This window comes from Dama dama, chromosome X (genome assembly GCF_033118175.1).
Source record: "Dama dama isolate Ldn47 chromosome X, ASM3311817v1, whole genome shotgun sequence".
NCBI classification, from domain to species: Eukaryota; Metazoa; Chordata; class Mammalia; order Artiodactyla; family Cervidae; genus Dama; species Dama dama.
Window position 1 is genome coordinate 85172376 of NC_083714.1, and position 25364 is coordinate 85197739.

At 37.0% G+C, this 25364-nt stretch overlaps 1 protein-coding gene and 1 pseudogene across 13 annotated transcripts in view; one reads left to right on the top strand and one right to left on the bottom strand.

The window, feature by feature from the left end:
- ATRX (ATRX chromatin remodeler) overlaps nt 1-25364 on the top strand; it is a 277372-nt gene that overhangs the window by 17895 nt on the left and 234113 nt on the right. For 10 of the 13 annotated variants that reach the window (XM_061136821.1, XM_061136832.1, XM_061136829.1 and 7 more), the window contains one exon: nt 10541-10646. The exons of 2 other annotated variants lie outside the window; for them this stretch is intronic. In XM_061136821.1, coding sequence (XP_060992804.1) covers nt 10615-10646 — 32 coding nt within the window. In that variant the 5' untranslated portion in view covers nt 10541-10614. Of the gene's footprint in view, nt 1-10540; nt 10647-12949; nt 13033-25364 lie in introns of those variants that run through there. One more of the 13 variants, XM_061136825.1, reaches the window with a different exon arrangement.
- Nucleotides 23083-24552, bottom strand: LOC133052108 (alpha-1,2-mannosyltransferase ALG9-like; annotated as a pseudogene).

Consider the following 25364-nt stretch of genomic DNA (forward strand, 5'->3'; position numbering starts at 1 on the left):
TGATAGGGAGTCACAGATAATTAATACTGAGCTAAGGGGAGGCGTAAATGGCTGAAATACTCTGTGATATGGTTAAGTATGGATACGAACCAAGAAATGTGGAAGAACAGTAAAAATTGCCATGGAGTTGGGTCTTAAGGCTAGATAGTGATGTTATTTAGGAAGGGAGATGTCCTAGGTGGTAAGAAGTCTAGAGACTTGGTAAAAGGGCCCTTACTTGAGCCTTGAGAGCAGAAAGAAATTGTGTGATTGGAGAGGATATGGGATGTAGACTTGAAGAAAAGGAAGGGAGTTGGGGTCAGATTTGAAAAGGCTTTTCATGCTATTCTGCTTAATTTTTTGTCTTTTCATTATAGAAAACCAAGAAATACTTTAAAGTCTTTAGAGTAATATGTTCAAATTTTTTGAAGCAACAATAATGAAATGATAAAAAGTGTATGGTGAGTGTTAAACTCAAGAAGATAACCCTAAAAAGGGAATGTTTGTACACTGTTGATGGGGATGTAAATTGGTGCAGCTACTATGGAAAACAGTGTTGAGCTTACTTGAAGACTAAAAATAGAACTATCATCCAGCAATTCCACCTTTGAGTATATATCTAGAAAAAAATAAGATGAAAGTGCACATCAGCAGACGGTTCGATTAAGAGGATATGTGTGTGTGCATGTGTGTGTGTGATGAAATATTACTCAACCATGTAAAAGGTTGAAGTATGGCCATTTGCAGCAACTTGGATGGACTTACATAATATGATGCTAAGTGAAATAAGTCAGAGAAAGACAAATACTATATGATATGTTTATATGTGGAATCTAAAAAAATAATAATACAAACTAATGTATATAGCAAAAGAGAAAACAGATTCAAACAGAAAACAAATGAGTTGTTACCAATTAGGAGTATGGGATTAACAGATACAAACTACAGTATTTAAAATAGATAACAAAGATATACTATATAGCACAGGGAATTGTATCCATTATCGTGTAATAATCTATAATTGAATATAATCTACAAAACTACTGAATCACTATGCTGTGTACCCTAAACTAACACAGTATTGTAAATCAGCTGTTTGTTGTTGTTCAGTCGCTAAGTAGTGTCCGACTCTTTGCGACCCCATGGACTGCGGCATGCCAGGCTCCCCTGTCCTTCACTATCTCCCAGAGTTTGCTCAAATTCATGTCTGTTGAGTCAGTGATGCTATCTAACCATCTCATCCTCTGCTGCCCCCTTCTCCTTTTGCCTTCAATTTTTCCTGGTAACAGAGTCTTTTCCAGTGAGTTGGCTCTTCCCATCATGAGGCCAAAGTATTGGAGCTTCAGTTTCAGCACTGGTCCTTCCAGTGAATATCTAGGGTTGATTTCCTTTAGGATTGACTGGTTTGATCTCTTTGCAGTCAAGGGAACTCTCAAGAGTCTTCTCTAGCACTACAATTCAAAAGCATCAGACACTCAGCCTTCTTTATGGTCCGACCCTCAGTAGCCATACATGACTACTGAAAAAACCATAGCAGCTTTGATTATATAGACCTTTGTCGGCAAAATAATGTCTCTGCTATTCAATTTGATGTTTAGGGCTTCTAGGTGGCACTGGTGGTAAAGAACGCGCCTGCTGATGAAAGAGATATAAGAGACCTGGATTCGATCCCTGGGTCAGGAAGATCCCCTGGAGGAGGGCACAGTGACCTACTCTACTATTCTTGCCTAGAGAATCCTATGGATAGAGGAGCCTGGCAGGCTACAGTCCATAGGGTCTCAGAGTCCAACATGACTGAAGTGATTTACCGTGCATGTACAGGTTTGTCATAGCTTTTTTTCCAAGGAGTAAGTGTCTTTTAATTTCATGGCTGTAGTCATGGTCTGCAGTGATTTTGGAGCCTTAGAAAGTAAAAACTCACTGTTTCAATTTTTTCCCCCTTCTATTTGCCATGAAGTGATGGGACCAGATGCCATGATGCTAGTTTTTTAAATGTTGATTTTCAAGCTAGCTTTTTCACTCTCCTCTCTCACCCTCATCAAGAGGCTCTTTAGTTACTCTTCACTTTCTGCCAGTAGAGTGGTATCATCTGCATATCTGAGGTTGTTGATGCTTCTCCCAGCATCTTGATTCCAGCTTGTGATTCATCCAGCCCAGCATTTTGCATGATGTACTCTGCACAGAAGTTAAATAAGCTGGTGACAATATACAGACTCAGACTCATCATACTCATTTTCCAATTTTGAACCAGTCCACTGTTCCATGTCCAGTTCTAACTGTTGCTTCTTGACCCATATACAGGTTTCTCAGGAGACAGGTAAGGTGGTCTGGTATTCCTAACTCTTTAAGAATTTTCTACAGTTTGTTGTGATCCACACAGTCAAAGGCTTCAGTGTAGTCAATGAAGCAGAAGTAGATACTTTTCTGGAACTCCCTTGCTTTCTCCATGATCCAATGAATGTTGGCAATTTGATCTTCTAGTTCCTCTGCCTCTTCAAAACCCAACTGGTACATCTGGAAGTTCTTGGATCACATGCTGGTGAAGCCTGGCTTGAAGAATTTTGAGCATACCCTTGTTGGCATGGGAAATGAGCACAGTTGTATGGTAGTTTGAAAATTCTTTGGTATTACCCTTATTTAGGATTGGAGTGAAAACTGACCTAGTCCAGTCCTGTGGCCACTGCTGAGTTTTCCAGATTTGCTTACATAATTGAGTGCAGCACTTTAACAGCATCCTTTTTAAGGATTTGAATTCCAGCTCAGCTGGAATTCCATCACCTCCACTAGCTTTGTCATAGTAAAACTTCCTAAGGCCCACTTGACTTCACACTGCAGGATGTCTGGCTCTAGGTGAGTGATCACACCATCATGGCTATTTGAGTCATTAAGACATTTTTTTCTATATATGTATTCTGTATTCTTCTGTGTATTCTTGCCACCTGTTTTTTTTTTTTTTTTTTGCTATAAAAATAGTAAGTTTATTGGTTAAGAATATTGTATTTGAAAAGTACCTTCCTTCTGGGATTTTCAGATAAATTTGCAGATATCATTTTATTCATCCACACAGCAGAAGCTTTGGAAACCAGAAAAATGGAAAAAAGTATGGCTTTTTCTACATTTAATGCTACACAACCAGCTCAACTATTTCCTCCTTCTGGTGACTCTGAGAATACAAAGGAGTCATTTACTCTCTTTCCTTCTGGCATCACTCCACCTCTTGGGGAAATTTGTGGTAGGTGACTGTAGCTTCTTGGTCATATGATTCCTAGGGACAGGACGGGAATTCAGTGAGGGAGTTTAAAATGTTTCAGATAACTGTCAACATTCCATGGTTGCCACCTCTTTTTAATTTCTTCTGTTTCCGTTAGGTCCTTACTGTTTGTGTCCTTTATCATGCCCATCCTTGCATGAAATGTTCCCTGGATATCTCCAATTTTCTTGAAGAGATTATCTAGTCTTTTCCATTCTCTTTTTTCCCTCTATTTCTTTGTATTATTTAAGAAGGCTTTCTTATCTCTCCTTTTCTGTTCTCTGGAACTTTGCATTCAGTTGGGTAAGTCTTTCCCTTTCTCCGTCCCCTTTCACTTCTCTTCTTTCCTGAGTTATTTGTAAAGCCTTCTCAGACAACCACTTTGCCTTCTTGCATTTCTTTTTCTTTGGAAAAATTTTGGTTGCCACCTCCTGTACAATGTTACGAACCTTCATCCATAGTTCTTTAGACCCTCTGTCTACCAGATCTAACCCCTTGAATGTGTTTTAGTCACCTCCACTGTGTAGTTGTAAGGGATTTGATTTAAGTGAAAAGTGAAAGTAAAGTCGCTCAATCGTGTCCGACTCTTTGCGACTCCATGGACTGTAGCCTACGAGACCCCTCCCTCCATGGGATTTTCCAGGCAAGAATACTGGAGTGGGTTGCCATTTCCTTCTCCAGGAGATCTTCCCAACCCAGGGATTGAACCCAGGTCTCCTGCATTGTAAGCAGATGCTTTACCATCTGAGCCATCAGGGAAGTCACACCTGAATTGCCTAGTGGTTTTCACTACTTTTTTCAAGTTAACTGAATTTTACAATAAGCAGCTCATGATCCGAGCCATTGTTAGCTCCAGTTCTTGTTTTTGCTGACTGTATAGAGCTTCTCCATCTTTGGCTGCAAAGAACAGTCAGTCTGATTTTGATGTTGACCATCTGGTGATGTCCATCTGAGAGTCATCTCTTGAATTCTTGGGAAAGGGTGTTTGCTATGACAGCATGTTCTCTTGGTAAAACTCTGTTAGCCTTTGCCCTGCTTCTCTTCACTCCAAGGCCAAACTTGACTGTTATTCTGAGTATCTTTTGACTTCCTACTTTTGTATTCCAATCTTCTGTGATGAAAAGGCATCATTTTTTGGTGTTAGTTCTAGAAGGTCTTGTAGTTCTTATAGAACTGGTCAACTTCAGCTTCTTTGGCATTAGCGGTTGAGGCATAGACTTGGATTACTGTGATGTTTAATGGTTTGCCTTGGAAACAAACTGAGATCATTTTGTTGTTTTGCAGATTGCATTTAAGTACTGTATTTCAGACTCTTCTACTCTTCTGCTGACCATGAGGGCTACTGCATTTCTTCTAAGGGGTTCTTGCCCATAGCTGTAGATATAATAATGGTCATTTCAAACAAAAACTGAATTAAAAATATTTATTTATTTGGTTGCATTGGGTCTTAATTGCCACATGCCATCTCTCAGTTGTGGCACATGGATTTAGTTGTCCCAAGGCATGTGGGATCTTAGTTCCTAGATGAGGGATTGAACCCACATTCCCTGCATTGTGGATTCTTAACCACTGGACCACCAGAAAAGTCCTGGTCATCTGAATTAAATTTGCCCATTACCTTTCCATTTTAATTCACTGATTCCTAAGATACTGTTGTTCAATCTTGCCATCTTCTGCTTGACCACATCCAATTTACCTTGCTTCATGTACCTAACATTCTATGTTCCTATGAACTATTGTTGTTTATAGCATGGGACTTTACTTTCACCACCAGACCCATCCATAACTGAACATAGTTTCCACTTTGGCTCAGCCATTTCATTCTTTGTGGAGCTATTAGTAATTGCCCTCCACTTTTCCCCAGTAGCATACTGAACAGCTTCTGACTTGCGGGGCTCATCTTCCCATGACATACTTTTTTCCCGTTTTAATACTGTCCATACGTGCCCTGAATGGCATGGCTCGTAGCTTCATTGAGTTATGTAAGCCCCTTCGCCACGACAAGGCTGTGATCCATGAAGGAGAGATGGAGATAATAGTACATATTTGAGGTGGTTCTGAGGATTAAATGAGATCATGCATAATAAGCATTTAGAAATAGCGCTTGGGAAATAATAGTAACTGTTAGCTATTTTTTTTTTTATATCAGCATGTGTGTATATTGATCATGCTTGAATCTTCTGTAGGAACACCTAGTGAGGTGTCAGGGCAAGGGACACTTAAATGAATGCCTTGGATGTGTTTATGAAGTGAATTCATAAATAAGCATTAATCCATTTTTAATTGTATATAACCAGAAATGAGTTTAAACTCCAGATTTCTTTCTGTTTTTACTACTGTTATAAATACTTGTATACAAATTTGAGTCCTTATTGTCTACAGGCCACTATTCTAAGGTATGACCCTGAACTGGGTATTAAAGTAATAGTCTCTATATATTTAACTTCTTTTATTCTGGACAGTTGCAAGCATATTCAAAAGGAAGAAAATAGAACCGTATAAGTACGTGATACCATCTTCAATAGTTATCATCTCATGGTACATGAATTAGTTGAATTTTCTATTTCTGTTTAATACATACTAACCTAAGTTCCCCCTCACTGGATTAGTTTTAAACAAATTCTGGATGTCACATTATTGTATTGAAGTTTTTCTAAAAAAACTATACTGTGATGTATTTACCTGAAACCAGCTAGTATTTGCAAAAGGACAAGTGGATGCTTTTTTCTTTTGATACTAATACAAAAATCAGGTTGCCTTCCTGACTTCTGTTAGGTGATAGTGTTTTAGATGTTTGGAGTTCATCCATACTTGAAGTTTAGAAGCTAGTATACTCTCACATTATTAAGGTATAAAATTTTCAACATTTTCTTCTGAAATATTTCAGACTTTCAGGAATGATTTTACATATATTCACAACCTAGATTCTACCTTTAACATTTTACTACACTTGTTTTATCACATATTTTCCATGTATCTAACTCTCATGCAGCAATCCATCTTGTTTTTTTACTCATTTCAAAGTAAATTCCAACAATTGGTATAATTGAAGTTCAATTTTTAAAGCTGTTTTTTCAACTTTTTTTCAGATTTCTTTTTGTGTAAACTTTATTTTTGTGAATGATCTGAAATTCTGAATTGTGGCTGCTCATAGTCTCTGTGGTTTCAGTGCTTCTCATTTTGAACTGCTTTCATATACCATGAACCTTTATTAGAATATTTAGGTTATGTACCAGTAATTCATATTTAACCAAAACTAAAGTAGCATGAATAATGAGAATTTTGCATATGTGTTTTCACTGGTCTTTAAAAAATTTTATTTTAGGAAATAATTGTGTGTCCCATTGTGGTACATTAAACTGATATGTAATTTTAGTAATCTCTTTTAAAATTTTCCATTTAACAGTTACTGTCAGGGTCAGATCCCCTGGAGGAGGGCACAGCAACCCATTGTAGTATGCTTGCCTGGAGAATTGCCTGGGGTCACTGAGAGTCGGACATGACTCAAGTGACTGAGGGCCATAAGTCACTGTTTCAGTGTTTAGCTGTTTTTCTTTGATCTTGGTGTGTAAATATTGTTGTTCTCCATATGACTACATGACTCATGACAGAAAAATCTATTTACCACATTATGAACTTTTTGAATGCTCATAATAGCCATGTGGGGCTTCCTAGGTGGTGCAATGGCAAAGAATTCGCCTGCCAAAGATGCAGGGTATGCCGGTTTGATCCCTGCGTAGGGATGATCCCTTGAAATAGGAAATAGCAACCCACTCCAGTATTCTTGCCTGGAGAATTCCACAGACAGAGGAGCCTGGAGGGCTACAGTCCATGGATTTGCAAAGAGTTGGACACAACTGAACACACACTCAATAGCTATATAGTCAATGCTGTTGAGCAAATAAATGAGATGATTTTTTTTTTATAAATGAGATAATTTTGTCAATTCATACCTTAAATTTGTTGAAGTTTTTCTTTACCTTTTATTATTGAACTTACATAAAGGACAGAAGGATGTTTTTGCTCTGTGTATATCAAAGTGAAGTATGATGTTTACATTCTAAATACTTCATTAGCATATTTCAGACTTAAGTGATTGAATGTAAATAGAAGTAAGAAAAGAGAGTTTTGGAACATGCATATCCCAAATTAATTATAATTTGAAAACATTTCAGATAAGATTATAGTATGAATGAACACCTCTGCATCTATTACATTCCTTTATGAAATCTTCTGTCATGTTTGTTTCAGATTTCTTTTAAAAAAATAAAAACAAAAAACAGCCAAACAAAAAAAAGAAATAAAACATTAAAGGTAGAGGTGAGGTCTCATGGAATTTTAAATACTTTCTACATAATATATATGTATACATACATGTAGATAAGTTTCTACATATCCTTAACCAGAAACATTATTTAGAATTTTTTAGCTTTTGTATACTATCTATGGTGAAACAGATCACCAGCCCAGGTGGGATGCATGAGACAAGTGCTCCAGCCTGGTGCACTGGGAAGACCCAGAGGAATCGGGTGGAGAGGGAGGTGGGAGGGGGGATCGGGATTGGGAATCCATGTAAATCCATGGCTGATTCATATCAATGTATGACAAAACCCACTAGAAAAAAAAAATAATAATAATAAAAATAAAAAAAAAGAATTTTTTAGCTTTATAGGTTATTTAAGTGATAGGATATAGCACATATGATTTTCTTTTCCATTTATTTTTATTAGTTGGAGGCTAATTACTTTACAATATTGTAGTGGTTTTTGCCATACATTGACATGAATCAGCTATGGATTTACATGTGTTCCCCATCCCGATCCCCCCTCCTACCTCCCGCTCCATCCCATCCCTCTGGGTCTTCCCAGTGCCAGCCCTGAGCACTTGTCTCATGCATCCAACCTGGACTGGCGATCTGTTTCACACTTGATAATATACATGTTTCGATGCTGTTCTCTCAGAACATCCCACCCTCGCCTTCTCCCATAGAGTCCAAAAATATGTTCTATACATCTGTGTCTCTTTTTCTGTCTTGCATAAAGGGTTATCATTACCATCTTTCTAAATTCCATATATATGTGTTAGTATACTGTATTGGTGTTTATCTTTCTGGCTTACTGAACTCTGTATAATGGGCTCCAGTTTCATCCATCTCATTAGAACTGATTCAAATGTATTCTTTTTAATGGCTGAGTAATATTCCATTGTGTATATGTACCACAGCTTTCTGGATATAGCAGATATGATTTTGCAACTTTATTTTTTTGGTTCAGTATTTTGGGGATTTTGAGGTAGCTTTAGATATACACTGTTCAGTACAATAGCCATTAACTGTCTGTGGCTATTAAGCACCTGAAATGTGGCCAGTGTGCATTGAGATGTGCTGGAAGTGTATTTGCACACAGGATTGAAGACTTATTATGAAAAAAAGTAAAATATCTCATTACTAATTATTTTATACTATATGTTGAAATGATAATTTGGATATATTGGACTAAATAAGATTAAAATTAATTTCACCAGCATTTTTAAAAATATGACTTCTGCTGCTAAAATGTCATAAAGTCATAAAATGCTTTTTCATGCTAAAGTCATAAAAATATGACTTCAGTTGTGTCCGACTCTGTGTGACCCCATAGACGGCAGCCCACCAGGCTCCTCTGTCCCTGGGATTCTCCAGGCAAGAATACTGGAGTGGTTTACCATTTCCTTCTCCAAAATGGCTTCTAGAAAATTTTAAAGTATATTTCTGGCTTATATTATATCTCTGTTGAACAACACTGATCTAGATTGCTCGTTTTTCATTTCATTAGTTTTGAGTTGAATGGGTAGACTACAATCTATCTGTATACCATTGATGGATATTCAGAATGTTTTTCTAATTTGATACTGTTAAAAAATGTTACTGAGAACATTCTTAAATGTTTCTCTGCACATGTGCTAGAGCTTCTTTAGGAGGTCAGTTCTATTTTATTTTTCTTTTCTTTTTTTTTTCCAATTTATTTTTATTAGTTGGAGGCTGATTACTTTACAATATTGTAGTGGTTTTTGCCATACATTGACATGAATCAGCCATGGATTTACATGTGTTCCCCATCCTGAACCCCCCTCCCACCTCCCTCCCCATCCCATCTCTCTGGTTCTATTTTTTATTATAAGATAATTGCCAAATTGGTATCCATAATGGTTTTACTAATTTACACTTCCACTGGCAATTTGAGAATTTTCTTAATATTTCTACATCCTGGCCAATGTGTTTTTATAGACAATTTTAGCTTAACCCTTAAATTAACAGCTTAAGCAAGCACTGGTAATTCTTTTAAGTTTCCCTTAGTGAATCTTTTGTAATAGTCTGTGCACGTAGCCCTTTTTTCTGTACTACTTATGTTCTGAGTAAATAAAAATTGATTTTAAAATTTAGCAGCCTTAATACAGACCCTATTAGTAGGCAGCTGCAGTTCTTGCAACAAAAGCATATCTATCTTTTTAAGTGCTGTTAGCTTGAGAAAAAGCTTCTGGCATCTTTCTTTACATGATGGGATACTATACTGACATTAAAAATTGTTTTAGAAAATAATAATGCAGAAGATTATTCACTGTATATTAATGGAAAGGAAAGGTTGCAAAACAGTAAAGTAACCATTCAATTTTGTTAAAAAAATACCCCAACATGTATGCTAACATTAGCTGACATTATATTGTGTACTTTGCACTTCTTTATATTCCATTTTCTCTAGTGGACTTATTAGGGACAGAGGATGTGGAGGGTGTCCTTAGCAACAATAAGCTAAAACTTCCATGCCTGGAATAATATTATAGGCTAGAGAGAGTGACTAAATGTGCTGTAATCGTTCCCATTTTAAATATTAAATATCAGGCTTTCCTTAAGGTACAAATGGAGCCAAACTATATTATTCTTTACCTGTTGTTTTTTCAACATTAGAGAAACTTTTCCAAGAATTAGAAATTGTCGTTTAACTTCAGTAAGAAGTCTATTTGCATTTGATGTTTTCTACTCTTGGGGAAAGGAAATAGTGGAAAATGGATTAATCTTCAATCCTTTGGAATAAAATTTAGACGGTTTGAGCTCTGGTCTCAAATTAGTTTCATTTGGAATTACCTGATAAAAGGTTAGATTTGGGTTCAAAGCCAGTTCTGTAACGTTTGAAAAGTTAGCAACAACCAAGTTGTTTTTTTCACTTATGCACTGAACATGGTAATACCTACATGAAAATCTTTATCAGCTGTCTAGCATAGTGTAAACACTTAATAAAATTGAGTTGCTTTATCTCTTCCTTTTCTGTTTTTCAGAGTGGATGCGTTTAATAGCTGGAGACAGAATTGATTAGGTATCAATTTCATGAAAAGAACTATGAATAGTTTTGATGTACATATCAAAAAATAGAGAAGTTACCATGTAAGTTGATTCTGATTTTTCATACCTTCCCCCTCAGGTATCTATCACCTGGAGTATTGAGTTCATTACATTCTAATGATAAGCCAAACACTGTGTTTTCAAAGATGATCTCATCTGTTTATATATCTTTTGCTTCTGGAATGATAGCTTTGCTCTTATAAGAAAGTTAATGCTATCTCAGACCTTAATCAGCAGTTATAAAAATTCCTTTTAGCTAGTGCTTGTATTGTAGATTTTATCTGATTCCATTTTTATTGATTAGGAACATAAGCTACATCTGTTTTTACTGATTAGGAACATAAGCTATATACTTTATCTGGAGAGATTTGCTATGACTCCCCCAGAATTGAGTAGGGGTCCACAAACTAAATGATTGCCCTAGTAGGTTGTAGATGGATTTTGTTAAAGCACTGAGTATTTAGTTATAGATACAGAAGTGTGTATGTGGCTTTGTCTTTTCTCAGAAAACCTAAATTTTGTTTTTCTCCTCTTTCCTTTTACCAAAAGAGAAATGAAAATTTTATTTAAACTAAGTTTAAGTATTGTTTGCATTATAATATATAGGGATATAGATTCACTCTGATTCAAGTTCTAGGGGAAAATAGGTTTTGTTACAATGGCCAAAGTAAAATGGCGTTTCTGCCTTATCAGAGGATAGTTTGTATTTTATCCTATTTAAATCTAAATTCATTCCCTTTGGGCTAAAATATACTTCATCTTGATAAAAACCTTCCAAAGGTTTCTTCTTTTGAAAGATTTTAGTATGTTTTTGTTAGAAAATACAGTGATACTTATACTTATTTTTCTGTTACAGTGAATAGAATATATTGAATTTTAATAGATGTACCTTGAGTGGGGTAAATTTAAGCTTTTCAAATATTTATGCATATTTCTCATCTTCAGTTGTTCTTTATTTTCCCTTGATTCTGTATAAAAGCATTACAATTTTCACTTTTACTACAGGAAACATCCATGGTTCAGTGTTTGTTTTCCGAGGTATCCATCAGGAAATTCCTGATTCTATAGCAAAATTTGCTTTTCAAAATAGAGGTTAGCAGGTATTGGAAACAAGGTTAAGAGTTTTAACTCTGAAGGAACCTATATAAAAATTAGGTGGAAAATAATTACACATACTAGAGATTTAAAAGTATTAGGGAATTCACAGTTATAAGCATGTTTCCCCTTTCTTCCATAGATTATTCCTGGGAATTTAACAGCCTTTTTTTTGCCATTAGAGTTTGAATTCCTTAAGGTCATGTCTTATGTATTTATTTTTTATTGCAGTACTAAGTACTCAGAATAAATATATTCAGCATTTGGTAAATATTATAAAATGAAATAAGTGAATCTTATTCCTCATGAGTAAAAAGTGAAGTCTGACTTGATTTATGTTTAAAACTCTTTATGTCAGTTTGGGAAGAGTTTAAATGGAAGTTTTTTAGGCAAGAAGTATTTCTGAAGCTAACCTGAATTATCTTTGTACTTTTAATATATCTTGTTTTTGGACTCAAAAGAATGTCTTCTATTTTACTAGTGCCTTGTTTGTTGTAGTGCATTTTGGATACTGGTTTTCAGAAAAATAAAATTTGTTTCATAAGATAATTATTCTATGGTGTCAGTGATAGATATGACCTGTCATCTCATATACTTAATTTTTATATCCTTAGATTGCTGGGAGGCCTGAATGGTTTCTTGAGATGATATAAAAGAGATACATGTGTTATTTCCTGTTTCAGTATTTTTTGTATGCCTCCCTTTTTTTGGCAAAGTAACATTATATGTGCTACTGTGGGCAAGAATCCCTTAGAAGGAATGGAGTAGCCATCATAGTCAACAAAAGAGTCCAAAATGTAGTACTTGGATGCAGTCTCAAAAACGACAGAATGATTTCTGTTCGTTTCCAAGGCAAACCATTCAATATCACAGTAATCCAAGTCTATGCCCCCAACCAGTAATACTGAAGAAGTTGAAGATGAATGGTTCTGTGGAGACCTACAAGACCTTCTAGAACTGACACCCAAAAAAGATGTCCTTTTCATTATAGGGGACTTGAATACAAAAGTAGGAAGTCAAGAAATACCTGGAATAACAGGCAAATTTGGCCTTGGAGTACAGAATGAAGGGCAATGGCTAATAGAGTTTTGCCAAGAGAACGTGCTGGTCATAGAAAACACCCTCTTCCAAAAACACAACACAAGACTACACATCACCAGATGGTCAATACCAAAATCAGATTCATTATATTCTTTGCAGCCAAAGATGGAGAAACTCTATACAGTCAACAAAAACAAGACCAGGAGCTGACTGTGGCTCAGATCATGAACTCCTTCTTGCCAAATTCAAGATTTAAATTGAAGAAAGTAGTGAAAACCACTAGACCATTCAGGTATGAACTAAATCAGATCCCTTAGAATTAATTATACAGTGGAAGTGAGAAATAGATTCAGGGGATTAGATCTGATAGACAGAGTGCCAGAAGAACTGTGGATGGAGGTTTGTGACATTGTACAGGAGGCAGTGATCAAGACCATCCCCAAGAAAAAGAAATATAAAAAGGCAAAATGGTTGTCTGAGGAGGCCTTACAAATAGCTGTGAAAAGAAGAGAAGGAAAAGGCAAAGGAGAAAAGGAAAGATATACCCATTTGAATGCAGAATTCCAAAGAATAGTAAGGAGAGATAAGAAAGCCTTCCTCAGCAATCAATGCAAAGAAATAGAGGAAAACAATAGAATGGGAAAGACTAGAGATCTCTTCAAGAAAATCAGAGATACCAAGGGAACATTTCATGCAAAGATGGGCTCAAAAAAGGACAGAAATGGTATGGACCTGACAGAAGCAGAAGATATTAAGAAATGGCAAGAATACACAGAAGAACTATACAAAAAAGATCTTCACAACCCAGATAATCACGATGGTGAGATCATCAACCTAGAGGCAGACATCCTGGAATGTGAAGTCAAGTGGGCCTTAGGAAGCATCACTATGAACAAAGCTAGTGGAGGTGATAGAATTCCAGTTGAGCTATTTCAAATCCTAAAAGATGATGCTGTGAAAATGCTGTGCTCAGTATGCAAGCAAATTTGGAAAACTCAGCAGTGGCCACAGGACTGGAAAAGGTCAGTTTTCATTCCAATCCCAAAGAAAGGCAATGCTAAGGAATGTTCAAAAACCACACAACTGCACTCATCTCACACACTGTCAAAGTAATGCTCAAAATTCTCCAAGCCAGACTCAACAGTATGTGGACCATGAACTTCCTGCTGTTCAAGCTGCATTTAGAAAAGGCAGAAGAACCAGAGATCAGATTGCCAACATCCATTGGATCATTGAAAAAGCGAGAGAGTTCCAGAAGAACATGTACTTCTGCTTTATTGAGTACTCCAAAACCTTTGACTGTGTGGACCACAACAAACTGTGGAAAATTCTGAAAGAGATGGGAATACCAGACCACCTGACCTGCCTCTTGAGAAATCTTTATGCAGGTCAGAATTCAATAGTTACAACTGGACATGGAACAACAAATCAGTTCCAGGTAGGGAAAGGACTGGTTCCAGATAGGGAAAGGAGTATCTCAAGGCTGTCTATTGTCACCCTGCTTATTTAACTTATATGCAGAGTACATCATGAGAAACACTGGGCTGGAGGAAGCACAAGCTGGAATCAAGATTGCCGGGAGAAATACCAGTAAGCTCAGATATGCAGATGACACCTTTATGGCAGAAAGCGAAGAAGAATTAAAGAGCCTCTTGATGAAAGTGAAAGAAGAGAGTGAAAAAGTTGAAAGTTCAACATTCAAAAAACTAAGATCATGGCATCTGGTTCCATCATTTCATGGCAAATAGAAACAGTGGAAACATGGGAAACAGTGGAAACAGTGACAGACTTTATTTTTGGGGGCTCCAGAATCACTGCAGCGATGAAATTAAGAGACACTTGCTCCTTGGAAGAAAAGCTGTGACCAACCTAGACAGCATATTAAAAAGCAGAGACTGTTAGTTTCCCAGCAGAAGTCTGCCTAGTCAGGGCTATGGTTTTTTCAGTAGTCATGTGTAGATGTGAGAGTTGGACTATAAAGAAAGTTGAGCACCAAAGAATTGATGCTTTTGAACTGTGGTGTTGGAGAGGACTCTTGAGAGTCCCTTGGACTGCAAGGAGATCAAACCAGTCCATCCTAAAGGAAATCAGTCCTGAATATTCATCAGAAGGACTGATGCTGAAGCTGAATCTCTAATATGTTGGCCACCTGTTGCAAAGAACTGACTCATTTGAAAAGACCCTAATGCTGGAAAAGATTGAAGGCGGGAGGAGCAGGTGACAACAGAGGATGAGATGGTTGGATGGCATCACCGAGTCTATGGACATGAGTTTGAGTAAGCTCCGGAGTTGGTGATGGACAGAGAAGCCTGGTGTGCTCTAGTCTATGGGGTCGCAGAGTCAGACATGACTGAGCGACTGAACTGAACTGAACAAGAGTGTGTTGTATTCCCAGACGTTCTTCAAGGATAAGATATTAATATTTCCAAAGCTTCAGGAGAAGCATGTGGCCTTAAAAAATCGATCTTTTAGAGGATACCTAGAGGAATCTCTGAAGAATTAAGAGGGAAGATAGCATTTAATTCCCTTATTTGTGGCACAAGATCTTTACCAGACTGTTTGATACATTGATCCTTCCTATGTCCCACTATAAAATTACTATTAAAAATTAATCTTGAAAGAATAATAAAATAATAAGATTCAGGTAGGATTCAAGACCAAAAATGTCTTATCATAGAGAAAAGAGATTGTAAAACCATATTGTAAAACTTTGTGCTCTGTGTGTACATAAAGTATGGACACTTGGTGTTTTTTCTTAATACTAAATGTGAAATTTTTCATAAAGCAGAGCTTCACAAAAGGCTTGATATTCTAGTGTGAGATCCTGGGTAGAGGAAACTTGTGCTTTTTCTACCTCATTTTTAATATAGTCAGTCCTTGTTCACTGCTACTTGACCTCAAAAGCACCAAAGTAATTATCTAGTTTGACAGGTATAGTTTAAAAAAGGTATAGTTGAGAGATTTATTTTAATTTCTGTTTCCATCCCATAGTTTTATAATCTGTGCTGAACCAAAAAATTCAAGCATTAAGGGATTGATTACTTTCTAATCACTGCTTTTAAAGCTAAAGAAATCGAATTAATATCCTCAGATCATGTTAAAACTTCTAGTGAGTCAGTTTTTTTCCTAGTTTTTGTTCAGGGTAAAAATCATATGAAAGGTCTAAATTCTAGTGCAATTGCTGTTAGAAGATCTCTAAACAACTCAATGTCCAAGTCACTTTTTAAAAAATAACAAATTTATTGATATAAATCACATACCACAGTCCATTCATTTAAAGAGTACAGTTTGGTGGTTTTAGTGTACTGTCAGATCTGTATAGCCTTCACTACAATATTCATCACTTTAACAGAAATTCTCTACCAATTAGTAGTTACTCTTCACTTTCCCTTATATCCCTACCCCAGTTCCTGTCAACCACTATTTTACTTTCTATCACTATGGATTTGTGTATTTTGAACATTTCCTATGAAAAGAACCATACAGGATGTGATCTTTCATGACTGAATACATTCATTTAGCATATTTTCAAGGTATATCCATATTGTAGCATGACTCAGAACTTTATTCACTAATATTGCTGAAAAATATTCATTTATTTAATGGATATTTGGTTTCTATTTTTTGGTTATTATGAATCATGCTGCTGTGAACAAATGCATATAAATTTTTGTATGTTTGACTTTCTGAGGAGCTGTCAAAACTTTTTCAGTTTTGTATTATTTCACAAATAGTCTAGTGCTTATCTGTTTTATATTTACATCAGCAGTGTGTGAGGGTTCCAATGTTTCCACATCCTCACTAATAACCTCCTAATATCTTTTAAATCTTTTAAATGATACCCATTCTTGTGGGTGTGAAGTAGTATCTTGTGTTAATTTTTACTGTGGTCAAGTATACATATTATGATATTTATCATTTTAACCATTTGTAAATTTGCAATTCAGTGGCATTAAATACATTGACAACATGTAACAGTCACTACCATCTACCCAGAACTCCATCATTCCCCCAAAAAAGCTCTGTACCCATCTTGATACTGTCATTAATAAATGGTGCTGTGTCCATTGAATATCTCCATGTGAAAGAAAGAAGATTGAACTGTTACCTTACACCATGTACAGCTAAAAATGAAACAAATACCTAAATTTCAGAGCTAAAACTGTAAAACTCTTAGAACTTAAGGGCCTTGAATTTGTCTATTCCATTCCATTCAGTCGCTCAGTTGTGTCTGACTCTTTGTGACCCCGTGAACCGCAGCATGCCAGGCCTCCCTGTCCATCACAAACTCCTGGAGTCTACGCAAACCCATGTCCATGAGTCAGTGATGCCATCCAACCATCTCATCCTCTGTCGTCCCCTTCTCCTCCTGCCCCCAATCCCTCCCAGCATCAGGGTCTTTTCTAATGAATCAGCTCTTCGCATCAGGTGGCCAAAGTGTTGGAATTTCAGCTTCGACATCAGTCCTTCCAGTGAACACCCAGGACTGATCTGCTTTAGGATGGACTGGTTGGATCTCCTTGCAGTCCAGGAGATTCTCAAGAGTCTTCTCCAACATCACAGTTCAAAAGCATCAACTCTTCAGCGCTCAGTTTTCTTTATAGTCCAACTCTCACATCCATACATGACTCCTGTAAAAACCATAGCCTTGACTAGACGGACCTTGTGGACAAAGTAATGTCTCTGCTTTTTAATATGCTGTCTAGGTTGGTCGTAACTTTCCTTCCAAGGAGTAAGCGTCTTTTAATTTCTTTGCTGCAGTCACCATCTGCAGTGATTTTAGAGCCCCCAAAAATAAAGTCAGCCACCGTTTCCACTGTTTCCCCATCTATTTGCCATGAAGTGTTGGAACCAGATGCCGTGATCTTAGTTCTCTGAATGTTGAGCTTTAAGCCAACTTTTTCACTCTCCTCTTTCACTTTCATCAAGAGGCTCTTTAGTTCTTATTCACTTTCTGCTACAAGGGTGGTGTCATCTGCATATCTGAGGTTATTGATATTTCTCCTGGCAATCTTGATTCCACCTTGTGCTTCCTCCAACCCAGCATTTCTCATGATGTACTCTGCATATAAGTTAAATAAGCAGGGTGACATACACAGCCTTGATGTACTCCTTTTTCTATTTGGAGCCAGTTTGTTCTAACTGTTGCTTCCTGACCTGCATACAGGTTTCTCAAGAGGCAGGTCAGGTGGTCTGGTATTCCCATCTCCTTCAGAATTTTCTACAGTTTATTGTGATCCACACAGTCAAAGGCTTTGGCATAGTCAATAAAGCAGAAGTACATGTTTTTCTGAAACTCCCTTGCTTTTTCGATGATCCAGTGGATTTGGCAATCTGATCTCTGATTCCTCTGCCTTTTCTAAATCCAGCTTGAACATCAGGAAGTTCACGGTCCACATACTATTGAAGCCTGTCTTGGAGAATTTTGAGCATTACTTTGATAGCATGTGAGACGAGTGCAGTTGTGCGGTAGTTTGAGCATTCTTTGGCATTGCCTTTCTTTGGGATTGGAATGAAAACTGACCTTTTCCAGTCCTGTGGCCACTGCTGAGTTTTCCAAATTTGATGGCATATTGAGCGCAGTATTTTCACAGCATCATGTTTTAGGATTTGAAATAGGTCAACTGTAATTCCATCACCTCCACTAGCTTTGTTCGTAGTGATGCTTCCTAAGGCCCACTTGACTTCACATTCCAGGATGTCTGCCTCTAGGTGAGTGTGAGTGATCACACCATCGTGATTATCTGGGTTGTGAAGATCTTTTTTTGTACAGTCCTTCTGTGTATTCTTGCCACCTCTTCTTAATATCTTCTGCTTCTGTTAGGTCCATACCATTTCTGTCCTTTTTTGAGCCCATCTTTGCATGAAATGTTCCCTTGGTATCTCTTATTTTCTTGAAGAGACCGCTAGTCTTTCCCATTCTATTGTTTTCCTCTATTTCTTTGCATTGATCACTGAGGAAGGCTTTCTTATCTCTCCTTGCTATTCTTTGGAATTCTGCATTCAAATGGGTATATCTTTCCTTTTCTCCTTTGATTTTCACTTCTCTTCTTTTCACAGATATTTGTAAGACCTCCTCAGACAGCCATTTTGCTTTTTTGCATTTCCCTTTCTTGGGTATGGTCTTGATTCCTGCCTCCTGTACAGTGTCACAAACCTCTATCCATAGTGTCCATAGGCTCTGTGTCTATCAGATCTAGCCCCTTAAATCTATTTCTTACTTCCAATGTATAGTCATAAGCGATTTGATTTAAGTCATACCTGAATGGTCTAGTAGTTTTCCCTACTTTCTTCAATTTAAGTTTGAATATGGCAATAAGAAGTTTATGATCTGAGCCATAGTCAGATCCCGGTCTTGTTTTCACTGACTGTGTAGAACTTGTCAGTGGTCTCTAAATAAGATGCTAAAAACAGAAGCAAGAAAAGAAAAATAGATAATACGGACCTCATTAAAATAAAAAATTTGTGTGTTAAACCACAGTCTCCAGAGTGAGAAGACAATCTACACAAAAAATGTTTGTAAGTCATTTATTTGACAAGGGTTTAATATCCAGAATGTATAAAGAAATTTTACATCTCAGCAGCAAAAACACAATTCAATTAGAAAGTGTACCAAGAACTTGAATAGACATCGATTTACTTTTAAAAAAAATGTGATAAAATACCCATAACATAAACCTTTTTAAAGTTTACATTTCAATAGTGTTATGTACATTTTTGCCATTTTTAGATTGTTGTGCAGCCAATCTCCAGATCTTTTTCATCTTGCAAAACTAAACCTCTGTACCCTATAAAGAATAACTGCGTATTTCCCTTCGCTTTCCTTTATTTATAGTCAGTGTCTTTAAGTATATATAAAGACAACATATATATTGGTCTTGGTTTAGTCAATTCTGACATCTGACTATATCCACCTCATGTTCTTGACATTCTCTGACTCTTGGTTTGTGAATTTAGATCATTCACATTTAAAGTGAATTTTGATGTAGTTGGTTTAATACCTGCCATGTTTGTAACTTTGTTCATTGTGCTTGTTTTCTTTTTTATCTTGTTTTTTGGCCTTTGGTTTTAATTGAACATTTATATGATTTCATTTTCTTTCCTCTTATAAATTATACTTCTTTCAACATTTTTATTGATTGCCTTATAGTTTGCAATATACATTTATAACTAGTCTAGGTTCATTTTTAAATAACACTATACCACTTCACGAGAAGGGCATGGCAACCCATTCCAGTATTTTTGTGTGGAGAATCTAATTCACAGAGGAGCCTGGTGGGCTACAGTTCATAGGGTCACAAAGAGTTGGATATGACTAAAGTGACTTAGCACACACGCATACCCCTTCACAAGTAGTGTAGATACCTTATAACAGTATTCCCAATTCCTCTTCTTATCCATAAGCTAAAATCACCCAATGCATTTTTTGCTATTACTAGTTTGGACAGTTGACTATTAAGTCAGTTAAGGATAAGAAACATGAAAGATGTTATTTTACCTTCACTTATTTCTTCTCTAATACTTTTCCTTTCTTTATGTAGGTGTGTACTTCTGACCTGTATAATTTTCTTTCTCTCTGGAGAACTTCTTTCAACATTTCTTGCAGGGAAAAGCTACTGTCAACAAATGGTTTTGGTTTTTGTTTGAGAAAGTCTATTTTTCTTTTACTTTTGAAGAATCATTTTACTGGATACACTATCCTAGCTTGGTGAGGTATTTCATTCTGCTTTCTTCCTGCTTATATGGTTTCAGACAACACGTAAGATTGAATGCTTATCCGTGATCCTCTATAGGTAATTTTTTTTTGTTGGCTTTTTAAAAGATTTTTCTCTTTGGCTCTGTTTTTCTGCTGTTTGCATATGAGAAAACTAGATGTAGATATTTAGTATTTACACTGCTTGATATGCTTCTTCTCTGGTATCTGTCATTAATTTTGGAAGCTTTTCCACCATTCTTTTATTTCAAACATTTCTTCTGCTATTTTCATTCTTGTCCTCTGTATTTCAATTACATTTATGTTACACCTTCTGTAATTTTCCTACAGTTATTAGTTTTTCTGTTCCCTTTTGTTATTTTTTCTCTTTGCATTTCAGTTCAAAAGGTTTATATTGACATATTATCCTCACTGATTGTCTCTTCAGTCTCATTGATTCTTTCATTGGCTGTGTCCATTAAAGGCATTCTTTCTTTTATAGTGTGTTGGGTTTGTAGCATTTTCTTTTATTTATTTGAGTTTTCATCTGTGCTTACATTACACATCTATTCTTGCAAGCTGCTCACTTTATCCCTTAAGAATCCTTATTGTATTAGTTATAGTTATTTAAAATTTACCTATCTGATAATTTCAAAACTCTGTGTCTTCTCTGAGTCTGGTTCTAATGCTCTCTTTGTGGCTTTAGATTGTGTTTTTTCTTGCCTTTTAGTAGAACTTGTAATTTTTTGAAAGCTGTGTGTAATAAGAAATGAGGTAGTCAGGCTTTTAGTGTGAACTTTTATGTTAACATGGCAAGGAATGGGGCTGTGTTTAAAGTTTGCTGTAGCTGTTTGTGCCAGAGCCTTTAATTTCTTCTAGTTTCCTTGTTTTAGTTTTTTTTTTCTTCCCTTTTGTCTTTGGGTATTCTTAAGAATTCTTTTTTAAACAGAATTTGTATCTTATAGCTTTCCCATTTGTAATTCTAGTTTATTGTATTGAATCCCAGGAGTTGGAGAGGGAAAGTGATATTATGAATCACGTTTTTTTTTTTTTTAAAGTAGGCCCTTGTCCCTGGGCTGTGATCTTCAGAAATGTTTCTTAGCCTTTCCCCTCCCTACTTAGGTGAGGTAGGAAAGCTGGAGGAGGCTGAGGTTGTCTAATTGCTCTTCCTCCAGGTAGAGAACGCTATGGTGTAGTAGTTTACCTTGAGAGCATGACTTTGTTAAAATGAGAATGTTCTGGGTGTATTTTAATACGGTTACTTTCCCCTCCTCCTACTTGAGGTGCAGTAGGATTTTTTTCCCCTCAGATCTTTCTCATGAAAACCTGAAAACCTTTTGGGACTCCTGTAGGTAAAACCCAGGAAAGTATGCCTCCCATTCCAACTGGGAACCCAGGATTTTTTTTTTTTTTTTAACTCTCAGGCTAATCCTTTTTGTCCTCCGGTAATTCATCAGTTACTCTTGAAGTTTTCTCATTTCAGATAAAATGTGATTTTCTGTATCTGCCTGTTTTCCATTTTTTTTTTCTTTCTTGGTGATTTGTTCTGTGTCCTTGGGCTTCCCTGGTGGCTCAGCAGTAAAGAATCTGCCTGCCAATGCATGAGACACAGATTCAATCCTTGGGTGGGGAAGATCTCCTGGGAAAGGAAATGGTAACCCACTCCAGTATTCTTGCTGGAAAATTCCATGGACAGAGAAGCCTGGCGGGATACAGTCCATGTGGTTGCAAAAGAGACACAGTAACTAAACAACAGCAACCTGTGACCTCAGTTCTCTAATGGATCTAAGAAAACGTACTGATTTTCAATTTATCTTTTTTCTTGTTGTGAGTATAGTAGTGAGACTTCTAAGCTGCTTACTTTTTGTAGCTCACTGGTTCTTTTCTGTTTGTTTTTGGCTTTTTAAAATAAATGAACCCATGTGAAATAATGTAACTTGCTTTTCCGGATGCTCTCCTTTGTTTGGAATGCTTGTCTAACATCTTTCAGGGCTTGGTCTTTGTGAGAATCAGGTTCCAATTTCACTTGGAAGTTTTAGAAATTGAGTTTGAAATGATTTGTTTTTCTTACTGTTAGCACCTTATGTTTAATTGCTGCTGCATCCAAATAAGGATAGTATGGTAAGCTCAGTGAATTAATCATGCATAGTAAAACTAGAGAACTTAGGTAATTTAATGTATTCATAGTGTTTTTATTAAAAATTAAATGAAAAATTAATGAATATATGCAAAATAATAAAGCAATGAATGAAGATGAAAAATTTAGGGAAAGTATGCTATAGTAATTGAAGGTATCAATACTTTTGTAGACATCTTGGTTTATCCTTAGTCCTTTGAAATATTCTGAGTTTTGAGAATTATCTATTAGCATAACTACTTTTCCTATTCATTAAGTTAATTAGTCACTATGCCTTCGCTTCTCTTAAGGAATGCAGTGTAGGGTGGGCTTTGATTAGAGATAGAATTCCTGATTTTCCATTACAAGTGCAAATTATTTAACTCCCTTACTGCATTTATCAAATAAGTGTCTTTTTTTTTGGTGTCCAACAGACTTTTTTACAAATGTTAAAAGCAATGACCTGGAGAGAGTCCTGTCTGTGGAATCCCCAGTTAACAGGATGATTATCCTTTGGGGCCATAGGCATGGTGCTAACCTCCACTTTTCTTTGGTTTGTTTTGCTTTCTGGGGTTTGAGGATGGTGTAGTTTGCATGCACTGACAGGAAGAGATATACAACTTTGAAGATCTGGAAGCATCAAGGAATGGCCTGTAGGCCAAGTTGATCCATTCTTTTCCATTGGATGAATATTTTGGCTCCTAGTTTGTTACTCTCATTGTGTCCAAATCCACTAACATTTACTGATGTCAGTATATCTGGATGGCTCCTCTAGGTTCTGGTCATTCATATCAGTAGGAACAATATGTAGGCCAGTGTTCCCTCTGCAGAAGGTTTTGGTAACTGGCCTCTGAACTCTGATGGAATGAACTGAAGCTGCCAATTATTGGGCAGAAGGAAGCTGTTGGGAAATCTATACCATTTTTTTCCGATACAGACATTAACAGGTTGGCCTTCTGGGACACTGTGGATGGTTGGGTCTGTGGCAGTTCAGTAAATTCTGGATACAAATCAAGGGGCCCAGGATACCCTCTGAACAGTGCCACAGAGCAGGAAGAAGGTAAGAGTCTAAACAGGAAGAATGTTCATAACACCAGCCAATTTGATGTCAAACAGTATCATGCTCCAGGCGGTATTGCTGAACCACGAAGTGGTAACATTTCAGAAGTGCAGAAAATGCCACAGCACCACAGAGACATATAAATGGATATACAGGGAAAAGAACTCTCTCTTCTTCATGAGGCTGGATGGAGAAAATTATAAATGAAATATACATTGGAACCAAGTCTTAAGTTGCATAGTCGTGTCTGACATTGCGACCCCATGGACTGTAGCCCATGGTTCCTCTGTCCATGGGATTTTTCAGGCAAGAATACTAGAGGGTTGCCATGTCTTTCTCCAGGGGATCTTCCCAACCCAGGGATTGAACCCATGTCATCTGTGTCTCCTGCATTATAGGCGGATTCTTTACCATCTGAGCCACCACATAAGGCAGTGTCGGTGGTCTAAATTCTGATCATGAAATCTCTGCAGTAGGTATTCTATAAAAAAAGTCAGTGAGCAAAGACTACACTAAAATTCAGAAATTCATTAATTAAATAAAAATACCAGGATTCTGTACCATAAAGATCAGGTCCATGAAGAGTAAAGACGTTATACAAAACAATGTTGAGTGGTGCAGTCACCAACTTTCTGTAATAGTAGCTGTCAGTTGACTACCCCAGTCACCAGAAAGAGCATTAGGGCAACCAGCAACCAATGAAAGAAACTCTTCCAACCTGTTTCATGACCAGCAAATCAGAGGCAGTAGGTAAACCAAGAGCTACACTGAATGGCCAGCCTAAGATAGCCCCAGCTGCTAATCCAATTATATTAATGAAAGTTTGTCCATATCCTAGCCAGTCATAACTATCAAGGTAGTGTACAAACAGAAACTTCTAGGAAGGAATGAATGCTGATAATGAGCAAAAGATGTCAGTGCTGAGAACCAAGAAGGCTAACATTTGATGCACATGCAGCCCAAACTTCTTACACACAGCCTTGTAAAAGTAAAGTGAAAGTGAAGTCGCTCAGTCGTGTCCGACTCTTTGTGACCCCATGGACTGTAGCCTACCAGGTTCCTCCGTCCATGGGATTTTCCAGGCAAGAGTACTGGAGTGGGTTGCCATTTCCTTCTCCAATAAGAATCTTAAAGATAAGCTGGGGAATATTCCCAAGCCTGAAACCCCTTCCCATAGATGAGGTAGTGTGTTGGTTCCCAGTATTTGAGTGTTTCATCACAGTCAGAGATGTTGCTCTGGAGAGCAGCATATAACCTTGTTGAGAGCAGATACTTGAAAGCAGTAGATCCTTCTGGTACCCAGACTTGTCCTGTTTTATTCCCATATGACCTGCACTCTAGGGTTTCTTCACTAACAAAATGAGACCTGAGCTGGGGCATCTGTTTAAGTCTGATGAAGATCCAATATCCACCCACCCTGGTAGTGGAGAAGGAGCAGAGTGAAGAGGCTGTGGGCCCTCCTGGCTGGAAGACTGGATCAGGCACAGCCCCTCACTGTACAGGCATAAGTACCTTTCTGAGCCTTGGTTCCCTGTAATAAAGTTTTCATGAAGTTTAAATCAGGCCAGTGTGTATAAAATGGATGTTAAAATTTGTCATGGTTATGTAAGGAAACCCGAGACAGTGTGGGCTAAGAAAAATTCCACCATTTACCCTAACGTTTGATTTTCCAGTGATTGGTATTCATTGGCATAGTAGCAACCTGTTTGGACCTTTATCACATTTGAGAGTAAAATCAAGGCATACAAAGTTTAT